Consider the following 20,821-nt stretch of genomic DNA (forward strand, 5'->3'; position numbering starts at 1 on the left):
CATCTCCTTTGTCTTGCTGGTATTAAGGTGCAAGTTGTTCCCTAGGCACCATGTAGATATTTTTTGGACCTCCCCTCTATACGCTGATTCGTCTCCACCTGTTATTAAACCCATTATGGTGGTGTCATCTGCAAATTAATAATTGCATTAGACGGATCAGATGCATAGCTGTCAACCGTCCCTTATTTGGCGGGAAAGTCCCTTATCCCAGCACCGTTTCCCGCTGCTGTCCCTTATTGATGATGTCCCTGAAATTTCCCGGGTTTCAAAGGAAGCAGCTCCTCTCCCTCCCTCCCTGCCGGCCAGGGAGGAGGGAGGCTCCAACTGGGTTGCTTGGCTGCCCGGCCTGCCCCCCTGCGGCCTCCTCTCACCAGCCCCGGTCCCCGGGAGCCCCTGCCCGCCGGGACTGAGGAGCCTTGAGAGGAGAGCGAGAGCAAGCATAGAGAAAGCAGTTCAGAGAGAGGAGGAGGAGGCGGAGGCGTGGGCAGGTGTTCCAAGGGCTACAAGGGTAGGACCGCAAGCGCTTCTCCCATAGATTTGTAGTGGTAGACTAGCATAGATGGTCTGATCTGCGGGTTTACTTTGGGCGCTATTCCTTTCTCCCGCCCCGCCTGATGGAACTGAGAGCTGCAGATGGAGCACGAGAGAAAAGATACAGAACTGCAGCAGCATCTTCGTAGCTTGGACTTTGTTTTGCGTGAAAAGTGGTGGCTTCTTGTAGTTATTTATTGCAGTGTTTCATCAGCTGGTGTCTTGAGCAGCAACCTCTGGAAACAAAGACCTAAAAACCGGCGCTGCTCTCCCAAATTATCTGTAACCCTTTTAACTTCGTATTTCAGCTGGTTGGCTAAAATCCCTTATTTTGGCTGCTGATCCCTTATTTTCAAGGCTGCTGGTCCCTTATTTTCAAATCTGTAAGTTGACAGCTATGGTCAGATGATACACAATCGTATGTATACAATGAATACAGGTAGGGACTTAGCACACATCCCTGTGGGGTGCCAGCGATGATTTTTAAGGAATTCGATGTTACGTGTCCAATTCTCACTGTTTGTGTCTGATCTATCAGAAAGTCTTTAATCTATTTTTAACTCTAATGCATGGAGAGGTTAAGATCATAGAGTCAGCTGTCCTGACAGGTTACTAGGTCACATGCCCTCAACTTGGGAGGAAGAGTTATCAAACTTTGTTCTTTCTTTCTTGTTGTTTCACCGTGTGAACTTCCCAGTAAGGATGTTTGAGCTAGATGCTCTGAGCTCAGACCTTATGGAGAAGCTGTTTAGTCCTGCTGGCCACATGATGCTGAAAGCTGTCTGTGGACAAATGCCAGCTTCCTCAGCCTGAAAGTGAGATGAGCACCGCACCCCATAGTCGCCTTTAACTGGACTTAACTGACCAGGGGTCCTTTACCTTTACCTTTTTTACCATTGTGTTTCTGTACAAATAATTTTGAAACTATTACCCTTTTTGAAACTAAGTTGCACTGCCTGTGTTCTCTTGCTGCTGTATGGGAAAACACATGAAAATGACCTTTAAAGACTTTGTAAGTAAACCATTTTTAACTTACCAAACAGGTGGTCTCTTAGGGAGGTGGGAAACTTTGGGAAGCGATTTAGAAGGAGATATTTTAAAGGTAAAACAGTTTATATTCGGTTGCTGCCTGTTTTGTGATGTTAAATCTCTGCTGGGGCTCTCTCGTTAAAAAGTACAGTGGTACCTCTAGATGTGAACAGGATCCGTTCCAGAGCCCTGTTCACATCTAGAAGCAAACGTAACCAGCGATGGTACGTCTGCGCACGCGCACGTCGCTTTTCACCGCTTCTGTGCATGTGCGTGACATCATTTTGAGCATCTGTGCCTGCGCAAGCGGCAAAACCCGGAAGTAACGCGTTCTGTTACTTCCGGGTTGCCGCGGAGCGCAACTCGAACGCGCTCATCCCGAAGCACATGCAACCCGAGGCATGACTGTACCTGCTCCCAAACTTGGATTTATGCCTCCAGATCATTTTCCTTTTATCCGTTAACCCAAATACTAAAATGACCAGTCTTTTCTTCTGTTTTTCTTTCTCTCTCTCTCCGTTCTGCTTCCTTGGCAGATTGTACCACTTGCTTCCTGGAATACCACATCTGGCAACCTTGCCATCTCACGGCCAGGCCAAAGCAGTCCATCACCCTGCCCTGCACCTTCAACTACACCTGGGAGGCTCAAGAGACGGCTCAAGTGTATTGGCGCTTAGGAAACTTTTACGGAGAGTTCCTCTTCAAGCACACCCACGACCCCACCCACAGGTACACCCACCTGAACTACACAGGGCGGGTGTCTCTGGTCGGGGACCTGTCAAAGGGGCTTGATGCGTCAATCCAGATCGAGAACCTGCAGGAGTCGGATTCCAATCTATATTTCTGCGGCGTCTCCATACAGACACTTCATGAAGGTTTGCAGCATTGGCGAAACATCAAGGGGACAAACCTCACGGTCACAGGTGAGCTGGCACATCCTCAGGAGGAGCCCTCTGTGCCTGGATCTCTCTTGGCCCTCTGCCCCACACCTTTCTCCGCAGCAGCCCCCTTCTCCCCAGGGCTGGCCCTCTTTTCTGATCGGTTCAAAGGAGTATGGGGGGGGGGTGGCACTGGTGCCTGAGGCAGAGCAGAAAATGGGTCTCCACCCTCCTCCAGCCGAGGGGCTGCAGGGTACCCAAAGGTATTACAGCACCTGAGGCAGGGAGTTCCGCAAGTGATGCTCCTCCCAGGCAGCAGAAATAACACAAGAGGTTGAGAGCATAGCCGCCTTCAAGCATCTGAAGGGTTGCCCTGTGGAAAGTGGAGCCAGTCTGCTCCCAGGTGCCGCTCCGGAGGACAGGGCTCGATCCAGGAGTAAACATGAGGCCCCTCCCTCCTTCCTTGGAGGTTTTCTATTATTAAAGCTCAAGGGACCCCTGACCATTAGGTCCAGTCATGGCCGACTCTGGGTTGCGGCACTCATCTCGCTTTCTTTGCCGAGGGAGCCGGCGTACAGCTTCCGGGTCATGTGGCCAGCAGGACTAAGCCGCTTCTGGTGAACCAGAGCAGCGCACGGAAACGCCATTTACCTTCCCGCCGGAGTGGTACCTATTTATCTACTTACACTTTGACGTGCTTTCGAACTGCTAAGTGGGCAGGAGCAGGGACCGAGCAACGGGAGCTCACCCCGTCGCGGGGATTCGAATTGCCGACCTTCTGATCAGCAAGCCCTAGGCTCAGTGGTTTAACCCACAGCCATAGGCGCCGACTCCATGGGGCCTGAGGGGGCCCGAGCCCCCTCAAAAATTCGTTTGGGGGGGCTCTGCCCCCCCAATAATTTAAGAAAAACAAAGCCACTCCCGATCTAGAGAGGGGGTGGGGTTGCGGGCTCTCGACCCATCAACAATCTCGCGGGGCTGGCGTCAGCCACGCGAGAAGCGGGGATTCCCCCTAGCTCATTAATATTCACCGCCCACGGCGGCAGCCAATTGGCTGCCGCAAAGGGCGAGCCCTCACAGGTTCACTTAAGGTCGGGGCAGCCCGGGGCTCGCCCCTTTCGTTCCCCCAGCAGCAGCGGTTTGGAGGTCTTGGGCCCCCCCAATATTTTTTATAAGTCGGTATGGGCCCCCGCCCCCCCAATATTTTTTATAAGTCGGCGCCCCTGCCCACAGCGTCACCCGTGTCTATTATTATTGTTATTCTAAAATGTTTCTTTATTATTTCATTATCTCGTTTTCACCAAGGGCAGCTTCAATTTCATCAAAACCTGGCATGTGTCCTGCATAGTCATTCGTCTGTATGGAGTCTAATTTCTTCTGGTAGTCCACTGGCAAACCGTTCTGCTTTGCACCCATAGAAATGACCTTTTTATATTTCGGGGAAGGAAGGCCTAAGACATGGTCTGTCATTTGGTAGCTACGACTCTTAAGTATTTTCCCTTCTTGAGTCTGGACTGTAACTTCTGTTGGGATGTAAATAGCTTCTTCAACTCCCTCTTGTCTATCCAGAGAAGGTAAATCGGTAGTACCCATTCTCTATACGACTCTCCACACTTCATCGCCAGGACTGTGGATTATAGTTGCTGTACTTCCATGCCAGTTAGATGAGAGCCAAAAGCAAGTTTGTAATCCAGTAGCTATGCCAGAGTGAGAAAAACTGCAAGCGGATCTCTTAACATTATGCTCTCCCACAACCAGTTACTAAAGGTAAAGGGACCTCTGACCATGAGGTCCAGTTGTGGCCGACTCTGGGGTTGCGGTGCTCATCTCGCTCTATAGGTCAAGGGAGCTGGCGTACAACTTCCGGGTCATGTGGCCAGCATGACCAAGCCGCTTCTGGCAAACCAGAGCAGCGCACGGGAACGCCGTTTACCTTCCCGCCAGAGCAGTACCTATTTATCTACTTGCACTTTGACGTGCTTTCGAACTGCTAGGTTGGCAGGAGCAGGGACTGAGCAACGGGAACTGATCCCGTCATTGCAGGGATTCGAACCGCCGACCTTCTGATCAGCAAGCCCTAGGCTCAGTGGTTTAACCCACAGCGCCACCCGCATCCCTTAACCAGTTACTACCATAGGCAAAATACAATCAGCTTTCATTCCCAAAGCTTTGGACATCCCGCCTTTCACCCAATCCGGTTGTTGTACAGTGCTTAAAGGTTTCCATCTGCTAGAAAGGAGCCCTCAGCCCTGCCTTCCTTGGAGGTTTTTAAACTGAAGTCAGATGAGCACATCTCAAAGGGCCTTTGGCTGCGAGTCCTTCACTGCAGCGGGTTGGTCTGGATGACCTTTGGGGGTCCCCTCCAACCGTACGATTCTCTGTTTCTGCAAGATGTTGCCTCTTCTCGGGCGTCTGCCTCTCTCGGCCTAACACTGACGCCCAACTCAGGGCGCAGGGAACTGTCTCCATCCGGGGGCTGCTAGGTGTGGGCCCCCCTCCTCAGAAGAAACGCCCTTGTGCCTGGCCACTGCAGTGGGGAGGGTGCTTGCGGGTGCCCCCTGCTTTTGCCTCAGCCCCTGCTTTCTCTCCCCCCACAACCAGGTCCTCCAATGCCGAACCCCCCCAGCTTCAACCTCGTGGGTCTGGCGACCGGAGGGGCAGCCGCTGCCGCCGCTGTTGCTCTGGGCCTGCTGGCATTCGTCGCCTGGAGAAAAGGTACAGGGGCTGTTGAGGGGGCAGGCAGAGGGTTGGGGTTGTGCCAGGGACCGGCTCTCCCTCCGACCTGGCCCTCCAGGTGTGGCTTCTTCCCAGTGTGGCGATGGCTCCTGCATCTTACCTGCAGAGGCACCCTAGCCCTGCTGCCTTGTGAGGCTCAGCCTGGGCCAAACCACTGCCCCCCACCCATTCTCCAGGGCTCCCCCCCCCCAGGATCTGCTCTCTCTGAAGGCCATTTTCTCTTCTCTGTTCCTCCCCAGGTTGCTGCCCAAAGTGTACCCAAAGGAGGTGAGTGCCTTTCCTGCCTCCTGCTGGTAATAGTGCCACTGTATTCTGTAATAGTGCCACTGTATTCTGTAATAGTGCCACTGTATTCTGTAATAGTGCCACTGTATTCTGTAATAGTGCCACTGTATTCTGTAATAGTGCCACTGTATTCTGCTCTGGTCAGACCTCACCTGGAGTACTGTGTCCAGTTCTGGGCACCACAGTTCAAGAAGGACACGGACAAACTGGAACGTGTCCAGAGGAGGGCAACCAAAATTGTCAAAGCCCTGGAAACGATGCCTTATGAGGAACGGCTAAGGGAGCTGGGCATGTTTAGCCTGGAGAAGAGGAGGTTAAGGGGTGATATGATAGCCATGTTCAAATATATAAAAGGATGTCACATAGAGGAGGGAGAAAGGTTGTTTTCTGCTGCTCCAGAGAAGCGGACACGGAGCAATGGATCCAAGCTACAAGAAAGAAGATTCCATCTAAACATTAGGAAGAACTTCCTGACAGTAAGAGCTGTTTGACAGTGGAATTTGCTGCCAAGGAGTGTGGTGGAGTCTCCTTCTTTGGAGGTCTTTAAGCAGAGGCTTGACAACCATATGTCAGGAGTGCTCTGATGGTGTTTCCTGCTTGGCAGGGGGTTGGACTCGATGGCCCTTGGGGTCTCTTCCAACTCTTCTAGGATTCTATGATTCTATGATTCTATGGTCTCCTTCCTAACTGCGGGGGGGGGGGGCTGACAGTGACCCTAGATTGGCTCTGTGGGCAGGGCATCCTGTTAACAGAGAAATCTGAGGTCTCCCCTGGACGAAAAACAAGGACCCCAGCCAGGAATCCCAGAGCAAAACAGCAGCCAGTCGGCTTGGTCTTGATTGAAGACTGTCGCGATGGGACTCCCACCTGCCACCAGGTGCAACAAGATGGAAGCCCCAAACAAAAGAGAACCCAAACTTTTATTAGCTGCTAATCCCCATGTTACACCCCCCCCAAACTACATCACTCATACATCATGAAAGGGGAGGTCTGGTGGCCATAATCTGAGCAGTGAATTCTTACATTTGTTATTCTTCAGCAGAGGCCCTTTGGATAGATAGGAAGAAACTGTGACGAAGTGTTTTGTGGGGACAAGTCACAAAAGTCACAAAAGCGATTGTGCTGATTTTGGTAGTGGGCTGCATGTGCATGATATCTGCTGGAGGGGCAAACACCCCCACCTATACATAAATTCCTGCAACAGGCCTCTTCCCTCTCTTATATCATAACAATGCAGTAATCTCTCATTACACCTGTTGCTCAGTTCAAATCCTGCCCACAAATTCATCATTCTATAACATTTCTTTGCATAGACCGAAAAAGGCTTCCATTCATCCACAAAACAATCGTCATTTGGTTCTCTTATTTTAAATTGTTATGTTTTCTGATTCAACGCTGCCCATCATCCCTTTACCAATTATTCGTTCTTCTTCGGTGGGAATTTCTTCATCTTTCCATTTCTAGGTATAAGGAATTCTAGCTGCTGTAGTTACAGGCATAAACAACCATTTTAAGCCTGGTGGCGAAAATCTGCCTCTTTCCTTTTACATCAGTTATTCTTTTGAATTCAGTCCTTCTTGCAAGGCCCCCCTACAGCCCCAGGTGCTTTGAGGGGGGGGGCAACTATGTGACCACCCAGAACTTTTCTTGCAGGAGCGCTTCACCCCAGAGCAAGAAGACACCAGAGGAGAGAGAATATGAGGAGTTTCCCATTGAAGGTGAGCTGGGGTGGAAAAGCAGATAAAGGGTAAAGGGACCCCTGACCATTAGGTCCAGTCACGGCCGACTCTGGAGTTGCGGCGCTCTTCTCTCTGTAGTGGCCGAGGGAGCCGGCGTAAAGCTTCCGGGTCATGTGACCAGCATGATTAAGCCACTTCTGGCGAAGTAGATAAATAGGTACCGCTCCGGCGGGAAGGTAAACGGCGTTTCCGTGCTCTGCTCTGGTTCGCCAGAAGCGGCTTAGTCCTGCTGGCCACATGACCCAGAAGCTGTACGCTGGCTCCCTCGGCCAATAAAGCGAGATGAGCGCCGCAACCCCAGAGTCAGCCACGACTGGACCTAACAATAAGGGGCCCCTTTACCTTTAACGTGCTACTGGATGTTCTTTAATTCTTTAATTTATTTCGACTGCCTCAGACCAGCATGGCTACCTACCTGAATCTCATAATGCTGTAACTCTGGGCATACCGTGAAGCAGAAAATTCAGGGCAGATAAAAGGAAGTTGCACCTTCGTGCAGCGTGAAGTTAAACTACGGAACTCCCTGCCACAGGAGGGGGAGAGTTGCTCTTGTAGCCGGGCCCCGCTTGCAGGGTTCCCTTTGGATACTGGACTAGATGGGCTGGTCTCTTGTGGCCTGATGCAGGTAGCCAGGCTGTTCTGATGTTCTTGTGGAACCTCCATGCCCAGAGGCAGCCTACCTTGATTCCTAGGTTCTTAGGCACGGTATTTGGCCCCTGTGAGGACAGGGTGCTGGTCTTTTCCTCTGAGCAGTCTCCTCCTCTGCCCAGGGCCTGCCTGAGCTGCTCTGCCGCTGGAGGGAGGAGGAGGAGGAGGAGAAGGGTGATATTCTGTTCCTCTTTCTAACCTGCGTTGTCCCCCCTCCCTCCTCCTGTTCCAGGTCCCAAAGCCCCCCGTCCCGCCTCCCCCCAACCTCCTCCTCGCGCCCCACCGCCGCTTGCCCCCAAAGACTCCGGCGGCCTCCTGTACGCCGACTTGAACTTGGCCGGAGGCAGAGGCAAGAAGAAGATGCCCGAGGGAGGAAGGGCCGAAGAGAGCACCTATGCCATCCTGCGCCACTGAGAGGGGGCAACGGACGACTGGGGGGCCCACTTTCCTTGGCTGCCTCCAGCCCCCTCCTGCCCCCAGCCTCCTCCTCTTCTGCTTCCTTCTCCCTCTCCTAGGTGGGAGCGAGCGACCTCCCTTGCAGGATCAGGGCCCTGAGTGGATGGCCGCCTGCTGGAGCCTGCTGGAGCCGGCCTGCTCTGCAGGGGTGTCATAAGGAGCCCTGAGACAACCAGAGGGGGGGCGTACTATAAACGCTCCCCCCTCTGCTGCCAGCCAACTGCCCCCGAATAATGCCCGAACGAATTATTGCAATACGGGATCACAGCGGCAAGAGATGTGCAGAGAGGGAAAGACAGCTCCATCAGTCAAGCGTGAGACCCTTGATCTCCAGGTGGTGGGTTCGAGTCCCAGGTGGGGCGGAAGATTCCGGCACTGCAGGGGGCTGGGCTGGATGATCCCGATGGTCCCTTCTAACGCCACGATTCAATGACCTATGACTTATTATTATTGCCCCCTGTGGAAGAATGGTTGCTGAAATTAAGGGATTTGGCAGAGATGGCCAAGTGGACTTTCTGAATTAGAAGGGGAAAACATTGTTGCGTTTATGAACGATTGGAAGCCCCTTACGGACTTCCTGTGCGAAAAAGGAAAACAGCGGGTTTGAAGACTGAAAAGTTTGGTTTACGGAAAGTAGGAAAGTTGAATGTTGTTATGGAGTAAGAGGTCTGCAGTTTTTTAAGCTGATACTTAGAATAAGGTTACCAGACGTCCCCGTTTCCCGGGGACAGTCCCCGGATTTACAAATCAGTCCCCTGACAAAATCCATTGAAGTTGAAAAGTGTCCCTGCATTCATTGAAAAAAAGTCTGGTAACCTTAATCTGGTAACCTTAAGTAAAGACTTTTTGTTGTTGTTGTAAAAAATAGCGCTTGCTATTAGATGTTGATTTCTGTATGTTGCTTTTTATTCCATTTTTCAAACTTTAATAATAATAATAATAATAATAAACAGCTTTGGAAATAATAATAAATAATTCCAGTTGGTGGAAATCAGCAGTGAGGAGAGTTGCTGTTTGTCGCTCTCTCAGCTCCTCCTCCTGTGAGTGCAGGATGAAGCCCTGGCACTTTTCTTGAGGCCAACAGAGAGCAGGGCACCCAACCTCTCAAGGGAAAGGGGCGATTTTGGGGGCCAAAGGACCTTTTCTACTTGCATAATAATAAAGTACCAACGGGTTCGTGTGTCTCCATTCCAAATATTTGCAGAGGCAAGGACTGACCCAATAGGGTGGCATTATGGGATGGAATGATGGGAGGGGGGGGCAGGGGGTACTGCATGCTGGGGCACCTGCTTGGCCACTGGGAAAGAGGCAGGGGGCATCTTGGGCCTGATCCTGCTGCTGCTGCTGCTGCTCTCTTCCCACATTCAAGACACCACACCTCCCTCTGGGGCAGAGCCAGGTGGGGACACAGGCCGGCTGGTAGGGCTGGTGTCATGTGAAATCCGGGTAAAGGAGTGCCCCTGAGCACGTGCAAAGTGATTCCCTCCAGGCTGTGCTTCCTTTTTCGGTCTGTGTCCCCTTTAACTTGCTGGGAAGGGGGCGGAGGTTCCTAAGAGAGAGGCGGGAGGGCCAGGCCACCTGCCAGGGATTGGTCAGGGGCTGGACTAGATGGCCTTTGGGTTCCCTCTCAGCCCCACAATTCTAGGGTTCCTTAGGCCCCGGAGTAAAAGCGGCGTTTCAGCTTCCTTGCCGCAACCCAGCCCCAAACAGCCCGCCCGCCCGCCCGCCCGCCTCCTCCCTGCGCTTTTACAGGCGCAAATCCAACCGGCGCAGCTTTTGCCCGGTGGGATCACAGCCGGCCAGGTGAAGCCTGCCTGTTTGGGAGGCGGGCGGGGCGGCTGCCCGTCCAATGGGAGCCTGGGGGGCCAGGCGGGGCCGGACTTTGCCCCTGATAAGCGCCGTCTCCGGCGCCGGCGGCGTTTTCTGCCTCCGGTCTCTGCCCCGCGGCGCTCGCCATGCTGGTCCAGTTCGCCCCGCTGCGCCTCCCGCTGCGCCGCCGCCTCCAAACCGCCGCGGTGCTGCAGTGGGTCTTTTCCTTCCTGGCGCTGGGTGAGGTCTCTGCCAAGGGGGGGGGGGGGCGGGCTCCTCCTATGGGGCAAGAACCCAGGGCGCTGCTGCCTGGGGGGCGCGTGGGGAAGGGGCTGGTTTCGGGGGGCGCTGCCCGCAGGTGGCGAAGAGGCAGGTATTCATTTCGGGGCGAGGGGGGAGGAGACTTTCCTGTGCCCATTTCAGGGGGGGGGGCTGCAGGATTTTCGCTTTGGGGGGGGGCTGTGCAATTCCGGGGATTCTTTAACACAAAAAGTCGAGGCGGGGAGAGTTTGGCGTCTTTTGAGGGGTTTGTGGGCTGCCTTGCTTGGCTGAACGTGCGTTGCCTCGGGGGGGGTCCCCTCCTAGCTCCCCACTAGAAAAGGGGCGACTTTGCCAGCTTGGGTGAAAGCAGGGTGCAGAATCCGCACTGCTAAGAAGGTGTCGATTTGGAGGAAGCAGGGAATGAGCTTTGGGTTGGCTGCGCAGGTGGGTGGGAGGCTGGGAAAGGGGGGGGGGCTTGGAGAGGGGTCTCTTCTGCAGCATCCCATCAGCGTCTGCTCCAGAGCCACGGCCACAGCAGAGTGCCTCTGAGCATGTGCAGAGAGAGGTCCCTTGTTGCTGGCTTCTGAGTAGGCATTCATCGCCACTTTCCTGTTTTGTATAGTTTGTTTAGCTTTGCATACTGACCTTCATCTGGGGGCGGTTTGCAACTTAAAAATGCAACGTAAAAAAACCGCAAAATAAATAATAAACGAGAGCAAATACAAAGAAATGCATATTTCAAAAGGTATTGGGTGTTAACCAGCCAGAGGCTGAGGCTGAGCTGAGACATGGAGCATGCGCAGAGCGCTTTTCCTTTCAGAGTGCGGGGCAGCCCAGCCAGATGGGTGGGGTATGAATAATAAAATTATCATCATCATGTTCAAGAGAAACATTTTAATGTATTGTGAAGGAGCAAGCTGAAACTCCCTTGAACGGGACCCCAAGGGGTCATCCAGCCCAACCCCTTTGAGGCAGGAATCGGCTGTGGTGGAGCAGGGGCCGGTCCCTTTCCCAGCAGCCAACCTCTCGGAGGGGCTTGTGGTGTGGGATCTGCAGGCATTGTATGTGTGCTGGTTTTCCTGGGTGGGGCGAACACTGAGGACTAGCCTCTTGAGGGCACCTAACCTAACGCAGGCTTGCCTCTCTCCCCAGCACAATGCTGCCTGGTCTTGTATCTCGTCTTGCTCCTGGGAGACGGCTGGGTGCTGGCTGTCCTCTACGCCGCCTGGCTGTACCTGGACTGGGAGACCCCGGCCAGAGGGGGCCGTCGCTCCAACTGGGTCCGCAACTGGACTGTGTGGCGCTACTTCCGAGACTATTTCCCCATGACGGTGAGCAGGGCGCGCGTGTGTGTGTCTTTGGGCTGTGAAATCTGAGGGCTCCCTTGGACAAAAAACAAGGGCACCAGCCAGGAATATCAGACCAAAACAGCAGCCAGTCGGCTTGGTCTTATTGAAGACTGTGGTGACAGGACTCCCACCTGCCACCAGGGGGAACAAGATGGAAGCCCCAAACAAAAGAGAACCCAAACTTTTATTAGCTGCTGATCCCCATGTTAAGAGGGACACGGGTGGCACTGTGAGTTAAACCACAGAGCCTAGGGCTTGCTGATCAGAAGGTTGGTGGTTCGAATCCCCACGACAGGGTGAGCTCCCGTTGCTCTGTCCCAGCTCCTGCCAACCTAGCAGTTCGAAAGCACATCAAAGTGCAAGTAGATAAATAGGTACCACTTCGGCGGGAAGGTAAATGGCGTTTCCGTGTGCTGCTCTGGTTCGCTAGAAGCGGCTTAGTCATGCTGGCCATATGACCCAGAAGCTGTACGCCGGCTCCCTCGGCCAATAAAGTGAGATGAGCGCCACAACCCCAGAGTCGGCCACGAGTGGACCTAATGATCAGGGGTCCCTTTACCTTTAATCCCCATGTTGCATCCCCCCAAACTACATCATGGTTACATCATGAAAGGGGAGGTCTGGTGGCAGTGATCTGAGCATCCTGGACCCTGCCCCATGGTTCCCCTTGCCCTCCACCAAACACCCATCAAGTGGAACAAAAGAGACATTTACATTTCCCTGTTTCCCAGCCGAGTTAATCCCACCCTTTTGTCTTCATCTGGGTTTGTTCTTTCTGGCATGGCTACCTGTCTGGCACTCAGGTATCAGGATGCCAGGGATTATCACTGAGACAGAGGGGCTGCAGAGGAGCTGAGCTCACAGGTCTAGATGAATTTCTGAAGTTTTCCCAGTGAGCCAGTACAGAGATCCATTTATCAGTGAATTCTTACATTTGGTATTGTGCAGCAAAGGCCCTTGGAATAGATAGGAAGAAACTGTGATGAAGTGTTTTGTGGGGACAAATCACAAAAGTGATTGTGCTGGTTTTGGTAGTGGGCTGCATGTGCTTGATATCACCTGGAGGGGCACCCCCCCCCCGCAACAGGGCCTGGCGTGCCCTGTGCCCTCCTTGGCAGGGTGGCGGTGCAGAGAATTGCAGCCTGGCTGGTGTCAGACGTCTTGCTCTGCCTTCCTTTGGCGGCCAAGGGGTCTTGGCGTTTGGGCAACCCAGGAGCTCCAGAGACACTGCCCAGGCCTGTGCACTTTGATGCTGCAAACACAGACTTCACCCCAGGAGACAGAGAGTTGCCAAAGGCAGGAGTCGGAAGGGGGACCCTCAAGGGACATCTAGCCCAACCCACTTGCATTGCAGGAATTGCAGCTAACGAATCCCTGATCCGGATGGCTGGCCAACCTCAGTTAAAAACCCTCCTCAGAGGGAGTCTGGACCACTGTTGGAATGCCTCTTGCAAACAGAAAGTTGTTATCTGTAAAGTCAAATAAGAGAAATGTATAACACATTGAGAATTAATTGGTTAAAGGGATGAAAATCTATTATGCAGAGAGATATAATCTATATATCCTTCCGGCTTCTCCACATCCTCCTTTGGCCACTGCCCACCTCCCCATGCCCTCGCCGGACTTCCCTCTCTGCCCCACTTGACCTGGGCACAAATTCCACCTCTGTTTGAACAGCAGGAGCAAACATTCAGGAAAAGCCACATTCCTTCTGTCCTGTGGAATAGAGAAGACTTCCCTGGAGTCCTTCGCAGACCCATAAAAGCTCTGCAGCCCCATGGGAGGGGGTCAGTGTCTGCCCCATATTGGAGAGGTGTGTGGGAGGCGGAGGCTGCAATGGCAAGGCTGAGCTGAGACACGGAGCATGCGCAGAGTGCCTTTCCTTCCACAGTGTGGAGCCGGCGCTGCTGCAGCTGCCTCCTAATACCCTCTTTGCATTTGTAAGGAAACTCTGGAACTCCCTGCCTGTTGATATCAGCTTTTGCAGGGCTCTTTTTGCTGAGAACATTTCTGCTTAGAAACAGACCTTCGGGATAGCTCAGATACTTAGACCGTGGTGCTGATAACGCCAAGGTTGCAGGTTCGAGGCACAGCTGCCTACTCCTGCATGGCAGGGGTTGGACTAGATGATCCTTGGGTCCCTTCCAACTGTTAGTCCAAGGCCTGTTTTTAGTTGATTGCTAGCTTTATTCTTCGATTGTTCTGAAGAGTTGCTTTTACCAGTATTTTTATTGACAGCCTCTCTTCAATTTAGTTGGCCTTGGTGAAGATTTGACGTTTTCATCCCCAAAAAGTTTTTGATTTGAGTTTCTACTGAAATGAGGCTGCATTTTAACGTTGTGTTTTAATCCTGTTTTTATGCTGTATTTTAATCAATTGTTTTTTATACCTGGTGTTAGCTGCCCTGAGCCTGGTCTTGGCTGGGGAGGGCAGGGTATAAATAAAACTTATTATTATTATTATTCACCAATTGCTCTCAGGTTTTTTTTTTCCTCTGTGTGTGCAATAAATAAAACCCCACAGGTGTGCTGCAGGTTTCCATCTGGGTTCAGAAGTGGGGCTCCCCAATGGGGCTGGCCCTGGGAACCAGAGAACGGCTTTGAGCCACAGAATTGTAGGGTTACGTGGGACCCCCAAAGGTCATCCAGCCCAACCCTCTGCAGTGCAGGGGTCCAGTGACAACATCTGCGGGAAACACCCATATCCCTCTGGGGTAATTCATTGCGGGGGTCACCATATAGCCCTCTCCCCCTACCACCTTTGGGTGCCCTCCCCTGCCCGAAAAGTGAGGTGTGTGAGGAATCTCCCCTGCCTCCCTTCATGCCCCCTTGTGCTGCCTGCCCCCCATGTTTCCGGCTGCTTCCTCACCCTGCCCCCCCTCCTTCTCCCCCCGCCCCACGGCAGCTGGTGAAGACGGTGGATCTGGACCCCTCGCGCAACTACCTCTTCGGCTTCCACCCCCACGGAGTGCTGGTGGCTGGCGCCTTCGGGAACTTCTGCACGGAGGGCACCGGCTTCTCTGTCCTCTTCCCAGGACTCACCCCACACCTGCTGATGCTGCCCTTCTGGTTCAAGGTCCCCTTCTTCCGAGACTACATCATGAGCGGCGGTGAGAGGCTTGGGGGACCCGGGCAGGGGGCTGCCCGGCTTGGGTGGGTGTGGGGCAAGAGGAACCTCCACGTGCCATTACATGAACTGAATATTGCATACGGTTCTGGTCGCCTCGCCTTGAAAAGGATATCGAAGAGCTGGGAGAAGTTCAGAAGGAGATGATGGAGCGACTCGCCTATGAGGAAAGGGGGGGCTTTTAAGCTTAAAGACAAGCAAAAGGCTATGAAATCATGTGTGGCATGGAGAAGGTGGAAATAATAATAATAATAATAATAATAATTAATAATAATGAATTGAATTGATTTTAAAATGAATTGATTTTAGAATGTTGTGTTACTTTTATTATTGTTAGCCACTCTGAGCCCGGCTTCGGCTGGGGAGGGCGGGATATAAATAAACTTTTATTTATTATTATTATTACTACTATAATTTATTGTTTGTAGGCCACCCATTCGACTGGGTTGCCCCACCCACTCTGTGGGGGCTCAACAGCAAATAAAAACACCACAGAGGAAAGGTTTTCTCCCTTTCTCAAAGCACTGGGACTTGGGGGAATCTGAATGTTGGAAGGTTCTGGACACAGAAAGGAAAGTCCTCCTTGTAGCACAGACTGTGGAACTCCCTGCCACAGGAGGCGGGGATGGCTACCAAGTTCGTTGTCTTTAGAATTGTAGAGTTGGAAGGGAGCTCTTTCTCTCTCTTTTCCCGCAGGGCTGGTTTCCTCGGACAAGAGCAGCGCCGCCTACCTCCTTGGCCACGAAGGCGGGGGCCAGGTGGCCGTGATCGCTGTTGGGGGGCCTCCCGAGTCGCTTGATGCCCGACCCGGAGCTCTGACCCTCCAGCTTCGCAACCGGAAGGGCTTCATCAAGATGGCGCTGCAGCACGGGTGAGTTTTGGGGCGCAGGGGGACCTCGCCTGTTGCTCCTCGCGACTTGTCCGTAGCGAAATCCCCTAGCCCTGATCAAGCCGGGCTCTTTTTAAATATAATTTTATTAAGGCTTTTCAACATGCAATTAAAAATAACAAAAAAAACAGAAGCAAAACAAAGATATCGGAAAGAGAACGAAGAGGAAAGCAAGAGGAAAGAGAGAAAGGAATAATAACAGGAGAGAGGGAGGGAGATGTAACGGTGGGGGGGGGGACGTATTTGATCCTCTGCTAAATTTGCCCTTCTGACGAAGAAATGACCCGTCCATCATTTTAATGGTAGGTTTATCGTAGCTGTGAAAGACAGAATAACAACAGGAAAACCCCCCAGAAACCCAGAAGACAAAAGTCAGAGATTGGTGTGCATTATAAATAAGTATTTGATCCCCTATCAACTAGCCAGATGTCAGGACTACCTGGTATCTTCACAAATACTTATTTCACTCATTATATATAACTCACATCAATCTCTGACTTTTGTCTTCTGGGTTTCTTCCCTGTTGTTATTCTGTCTCTCACAGCTAAAATTAACCTAACGATAAAATTATGGACGGGTCATTTCTTCGTCAGAGGGCAAACGGGCGAATTTAGCAGGGAATCAAATATTCCCCCCCCCCCACTGTAAAAATGACTTGCAAGTATCCGCCCATCAGTTATTCCTGCAAAATTCCTCGTAATAATCTGACGTTCAATCCTGAGTAATGCCCAGATATTCCTCCCTCTGCTAGCTGACGCTTTCCCAATTTTAAATCCAGGCACCACAGGTTAATTCCTTTTCCTTCCCACCCAAAAGTCAAAAATTATTATTTATTGTAAGTGTCAGCCTTCATCTTCCTCCAGTCCCAACCTCACAACTTCACTGCCAGATTTAGAAAGAAATATTCACTCCTTATTCTTTATTCCTCATGAGTTTTTTTTGCTGCGTTTATAGAAAAAGACAGTGCTTAGGGAGTCCTCGCATTTTTGACTCAAGAAAATCACCATTTTATAGTTCAAATCAGGAAAAATAAAGTAAATGGACAAAAGTACAAAGATTCACAAAATATTTAGGCGTATGCGTACCCCTGCGTTACCCCCCCCCCAAAAAAATCTATGGGCTACTTTTAAAATGAGGCTGCATTTGCATTTTAACCTGTATTTTAAATTGGCTTCCCCCCTCCTATTATGTTTTTACTGTAATTTTATTGGTGTTAGCCGCCCTGAGCCCGGCTCTGGCCAGGGAGGGCAGGGTATAAATAAAATTTATTATTATTATTATTATTATTATTATTATTATTATTATTGTTATTGTTATTGTTATTATTGTTGTTAAAGCAGTGGAATAAGACCCATAGCTGTAACTGATTACGAATTATACCAGCAGGGCTCTTTTTATGGAACCTCCTGTTCCAAAAGCAGTCTATCAGGTTCCTAGATTTCTTAGGGGTATTTGGCCACAGGCTTCTCGACTGGGTGCCCCCCCCCCCCGGCCTGATCCAGCAGCGTCCTTAAGGTGCAGCCTGCTGGCCAGGCCCCCATCTTGCGCCCCATTGCTCATTCCCTCTCTCTCTCTCTCTCTGCCCCCCATCTCTCCCTCCCTTCCAGAGCTGCCCTGGTCCCCGTCTTCTCCTTTGGGGAGAACGAGCTCTTCAACCAGGTCTCCAACCCCCAGGGCTCCTTCATCCGGGCAGCGCAGGAGCGGCTCCAGAAGGCCATGGGGCTGGCGTTGCCCCTCTTCCACGCCCGGGGGGTCTTCCAGTACAACGTTGGGCTCCTGCCGTTCCGGAGGCCCATCTACACCGTCGGTGGGTACAGCACGGGGGCAGCGTGGGGGTCTTGACCTGTTTGTCAGCAGAGTCGACTCCTTTGGAAAGTTGACAATCCACCAGCCTGGGACTCTTTGGCCGCCATCTGCATTGCAGCGGGTTGGGCTAGATGGCCTCTGGGGGATCCCACCCAACCCGCGTACGGTTCTTTGCTTCTGCCACCTCGGAAGGTGGCGGGCTCTCCTTCACAGGAGGATTTCAATCAGGAATTCTTCGGCTGTCACTCCCTGCATTTGAGAGGGTTGGGCTGGATGACCTCCAGGGAACCCCTTCCGACTCTACAATTCTATGCAAAGCCATTTCTGGACGAGGCCAGTGGGGCCTCCCCTCCTAACCACCCAACCTGGGCCTCTTCTGCCTGCCCCACGGCACCTCTCGTCTCTGCCCCACTTTGCTCCTGGGCTGATGCAACACCCCCCCCCCCAACGCTGACTTCTGTACTGTCTCTGCCTTTTGCAACCCCCCCTCCCCTCTGGGCCTTCCTGGCAGCAGAGCTGTCGCGTTGGACTTTGGCCTTGGCAGAAAGGGGGAATTTCGGGCTGACTCAGCGTGCTGCAACTCCCGGAGGGGTGGGTCTCTCTTTGCAGAAGCCAAAAACCGGACCCTTTGACACCCCCCCCCCTTTGGCTGGGAAAGGCTAACCCTCCCTCTGCCGCCTTCCTTTCCCAATCCCCGCCCAGACTTTTTGCTGCAAGCTTTCACATTTGTGACCCAAATGCTATGGGGGGGGGGGCTGGTGTGTTTGCCTTGGGATAGAACTGTAGCATTGGGAGGGTCCCCTAAAGGTCCTCTAGTCCAGCCCCCTTTCACAATGGTGGAGTCATAGCGAAAGAATCCCTTGCCCCAGCAGCCCCCTAAGCCTGGGGTGTGTGTGTTTTATGAAGGGGGGGGGGCAGTCAAGCACTTGGCTGTGCAACTAGCATCCTTCAGGGCCGAATCCTGGCCTTGCCCACTGAGTCCTGCTCTAACCACTTAGCCAGCGGAGGAGTTTGTTGTGACCCGCTCTGAGACCGGCTTCAGCTGGGGAGGGCAGGATATAATTAAAAATTTATTATTATTATAAAAGAAGCCATCAGTGTGGGGTGATGTAACCCCAGGGGACAGAATAACAGAATTGAGTTGCAAGGGACCCCCAGGGGTCATCCAGCCCAACCCCGTGCAATCTGGGGCAAGCCAAGCAGCTGGGATACTTCTTGGTGTCGAGTTCGAGCACTAACACTCTCTCTGTCTCCCACCCACAGTGGGGGCTCCGATCCTTGTGCCCAAGACCCCCCACCCGTCATCCGAGGCCATCGACGAGCTGCACAAAACTTACCTGGAGAAGCTCAACCAGCTGTTTGAGGAGAACAAGGCCGCATACGGCCTCCCCGAAGACAGGCACCTCGAAATCGTGTAGGGCACGGTGGGGGAGAGAAACCCACAGACACCCCGCCCCCACCCCGAAAGAAATCCCCTGTGGGGAGCCTATTTCCTGGACTGCATGAAGGGGTTTCTGGCGAAGGAGACGGATGAGGAACCATTCCAATACTGGGGGGGGGGGTCCCCCAGTCTCAGGAGGGGGGCACCCTGATTTTTGACCCTTGAAGATTCCAGGGAAGGAGGTGGAGGGGGGTGATGTGCACTTATATGGGGGGGGGAGCTGGTTAATGGCTGCTTTTATGAAAGCTGTACACTTGCCTCCTGGGGGTAGTTCCCTATTCTGTGCCTGCCTGAACCAAGGGGGGTGTGGGTTGCCCCCCCCCCCATGTATGAAATGCTCCTTCAGCCTCTAAGCAGTTGCCTCCCCCCCTTGTTCTCCTTCTGCAGAAGTAATAAAGGGCAGAATTGTCTTTTCAAAATGATGTGCGGCGCAGGGTTTGTGCAAAAGACAAAAGGTTGCCTCCCCTCCTTGCCCCCTTTACCTGGTTCAGAGATGGGCTGCCACCTTCTTCTCCTACTGTGCCCCCCCCAACCCACTCCCGAAAAATACAGCATGGAGAAAGCCGTAAGGCTGAAATAATTATTTGCATAGCGCAGAGTTAAACTGCGGAACTCCCTTAGGCTGTCGATGGCGCCTAGCCAGGAGGGCTCTGGTCTGAATGTCAGAGCCTGAGAAGCACAAGGAAGGGAGATTTGTGGGTTTCTCAGCTGGCAGACCACGATCTTCCTAATCTCAGGGTTGTGGGTTTGAGCCCCGCCTTGGGCAAAAGATTCCTGCCTTGCAGGGGTTTGGACTAGAGGACCGCCAAGGTCCCTTCTGATTCAGCCACTGGGGGGGGGGGGCAGGATGCTGTGCTAGGTGGGCCCCTGGCCTCATCCTGCCTCTGTCTCTTTTCCCTCCTGCGCTTTGTGACAGATAGTGGCATTGCCTCGCTTGACCTATCCAGCTGTTCCAAAGGCCATGTCGGAAAATGGATCCCAGGAGAGGCTGTGGTGGCGTCGGCGGCGGCCTCCTCTAAGGCTAAGAATAACCTTTCTTGCCCAAGGGCTGGCTGGCTGGGGAGGTGCGGAGAGGCCTAAAGCAGATGATTACTGGCTGCACGCAGAGTCACGGAACTGTAGAGCTGGAAAGGGACCCCGGGGTCATCTAGTCCAACCCGCTGCAGTGCAGGTATCGCAGCCGAGAGCCGAACCAGAGCTGGCATCCTGCAGGCGGCTTAACACTTGCCCTGTGCAGCCGGCCACATCAGCTGCAGCTCTTCAACTCTGTTGGGTGAGGAGGAAGGCTGCTCTGCGCATGCTCAGAGGCGTTCTTGGCTAAGCAATGCATGCACTGAGCAAAGGTGGTCAAATAGGTTCAGGGGTGAAGCCCAACAGCTTGGGATAGGGAAGACCCTCCCTCCTCCTTGCTATTTGATGCTGGCAAATACGTTTTGGCGTGCAAGTTGGAATGCGGGGGGGGGGGGAGTGTTTCATTCCCTAGCCCCCAGCTTCAACTGGACAAATGTGGATTTAATACACTAGATTCCTCCCCGTCATGATTTAAATGTTGCCAAAGGAGAACCCTCAGTGGAACCAAACAAGAATCATCAAATTATAGAGTTGGGAGGGGCCCCGAGGGTCATCTAGTCCAACCCCTTGTAATGCAGGAATCACAGGTGAAGAACCCTCTGGCAAGTGACCATCTGGCCCCTGTTTAAAAGCCTCCAGAGAAGGAGAGTCCACCATCGAACGGCTGTTGCTGTCAGAAAGTTTTTCCTGATATTTAGTCGGATTCCCCTTTCTTGTCATTTGGATCGGTTGAGTTATGGAGCAGCAGCAGAGACTCTTGCCTTCCA

The 20,821-nt window shown here is 52.6% G+C and overlaps 2 protein-coding genes and 1 pseudogene across 4 annotated transcripts in view; 2 read left to right on the top strand and 1 right to left on the bottom strand.

Moving 5' to 3' along the window:
- The window catches only part of LOC307202135 (uncharacterized protein), a 35,899-nt gene extending 27,071 nt beyond the window's left edge, over nucleotides 1-8,828 (top strand). For both annotated transcript variants that reach the window (XM_079951841.1, XM_079951842.1), the window contains 5 exons: nucleotides 2,097-2,483; nucleotides 5,040-5,153; nucleotides 5,414-5,441; nucleotides 7,113-7,177; nucleotides 8,079-8,828. In XM_079951841.1, the coding sequence (XP_079807967.1) occupies nucleotides 2,097-2,483; nucleotides 5,040-5,153; nucleotides 5,414-5,441; nucleotides 7,113-7,177; nucleotides 8,079-8,260 (776 nt within the window). In that variant the 3' untranslated portion in view covers nucleotides 8,261-8,828. The remainder of the gene's footprint in view (nucleotides 1-2,096; nucleotides 2,484-5,039; nucleotides 5,154-5,413; nucleotides 5,442-7,112; nucleotides 7,178-8,078) is intronic.
- Nucleotides 3,707-5,012, bottom strand: LOC307202348 (gamma-glutamylcyclotransferase-like; annotated as a pseudogene). Its single transcript has 2 exons — nucleotides 4,551-5,012; nucleotides 3,707-4,183 (listed from the first exon to the last, which is right to left on the bottom strand). The product of its transcript is annotated as a gamma-glutamylcyclotransferase-like (transcript).
- Nucleotides 8,829-10,206: 1,378 nt separating the features above from the next.
- Nucleotides 10,207-19,402, top strand: LOC307202249 (2-acylglycerol O-acyltransferase 2-like). The gene is made up of 6 exons (XM_079952102.1): nucleotides 10,207-10,351; nucleotides 11,525-11,703; nucleotides 14,626-14,830; nucleotides 15,544-15,718; nucleotides 17,344-17,543; nucleotides 18,806-19,402. Exons 1-6 carry the CDS (start codon nucleotides 10,258-10,260, stop codon nucleotides 18,958-18,960), a joined length of 1,008 nt encoding a protein of 335 aa, XP_079808228.1. The 5' UTR covers nucleotides 10,207-10,257; the 3' UTR covers nucleotides 18,961-19,402.
- Nucleotides 19,403-20,821: the final 1,419 nt, after the last annotated feature.

The sequence above is a fragment of the Podarcis cretensis genome (assembly GCF_951804945.1).
Source record: "Podarcis cretensis genome assembly, chromosome: 13".
Classification (NCBI taxonomy): Eukaryota; Metazoa; Chordata; class Lepidosauria; order Squamata; family Lacertidae; genus Podarcis; species Podarcis cretensis.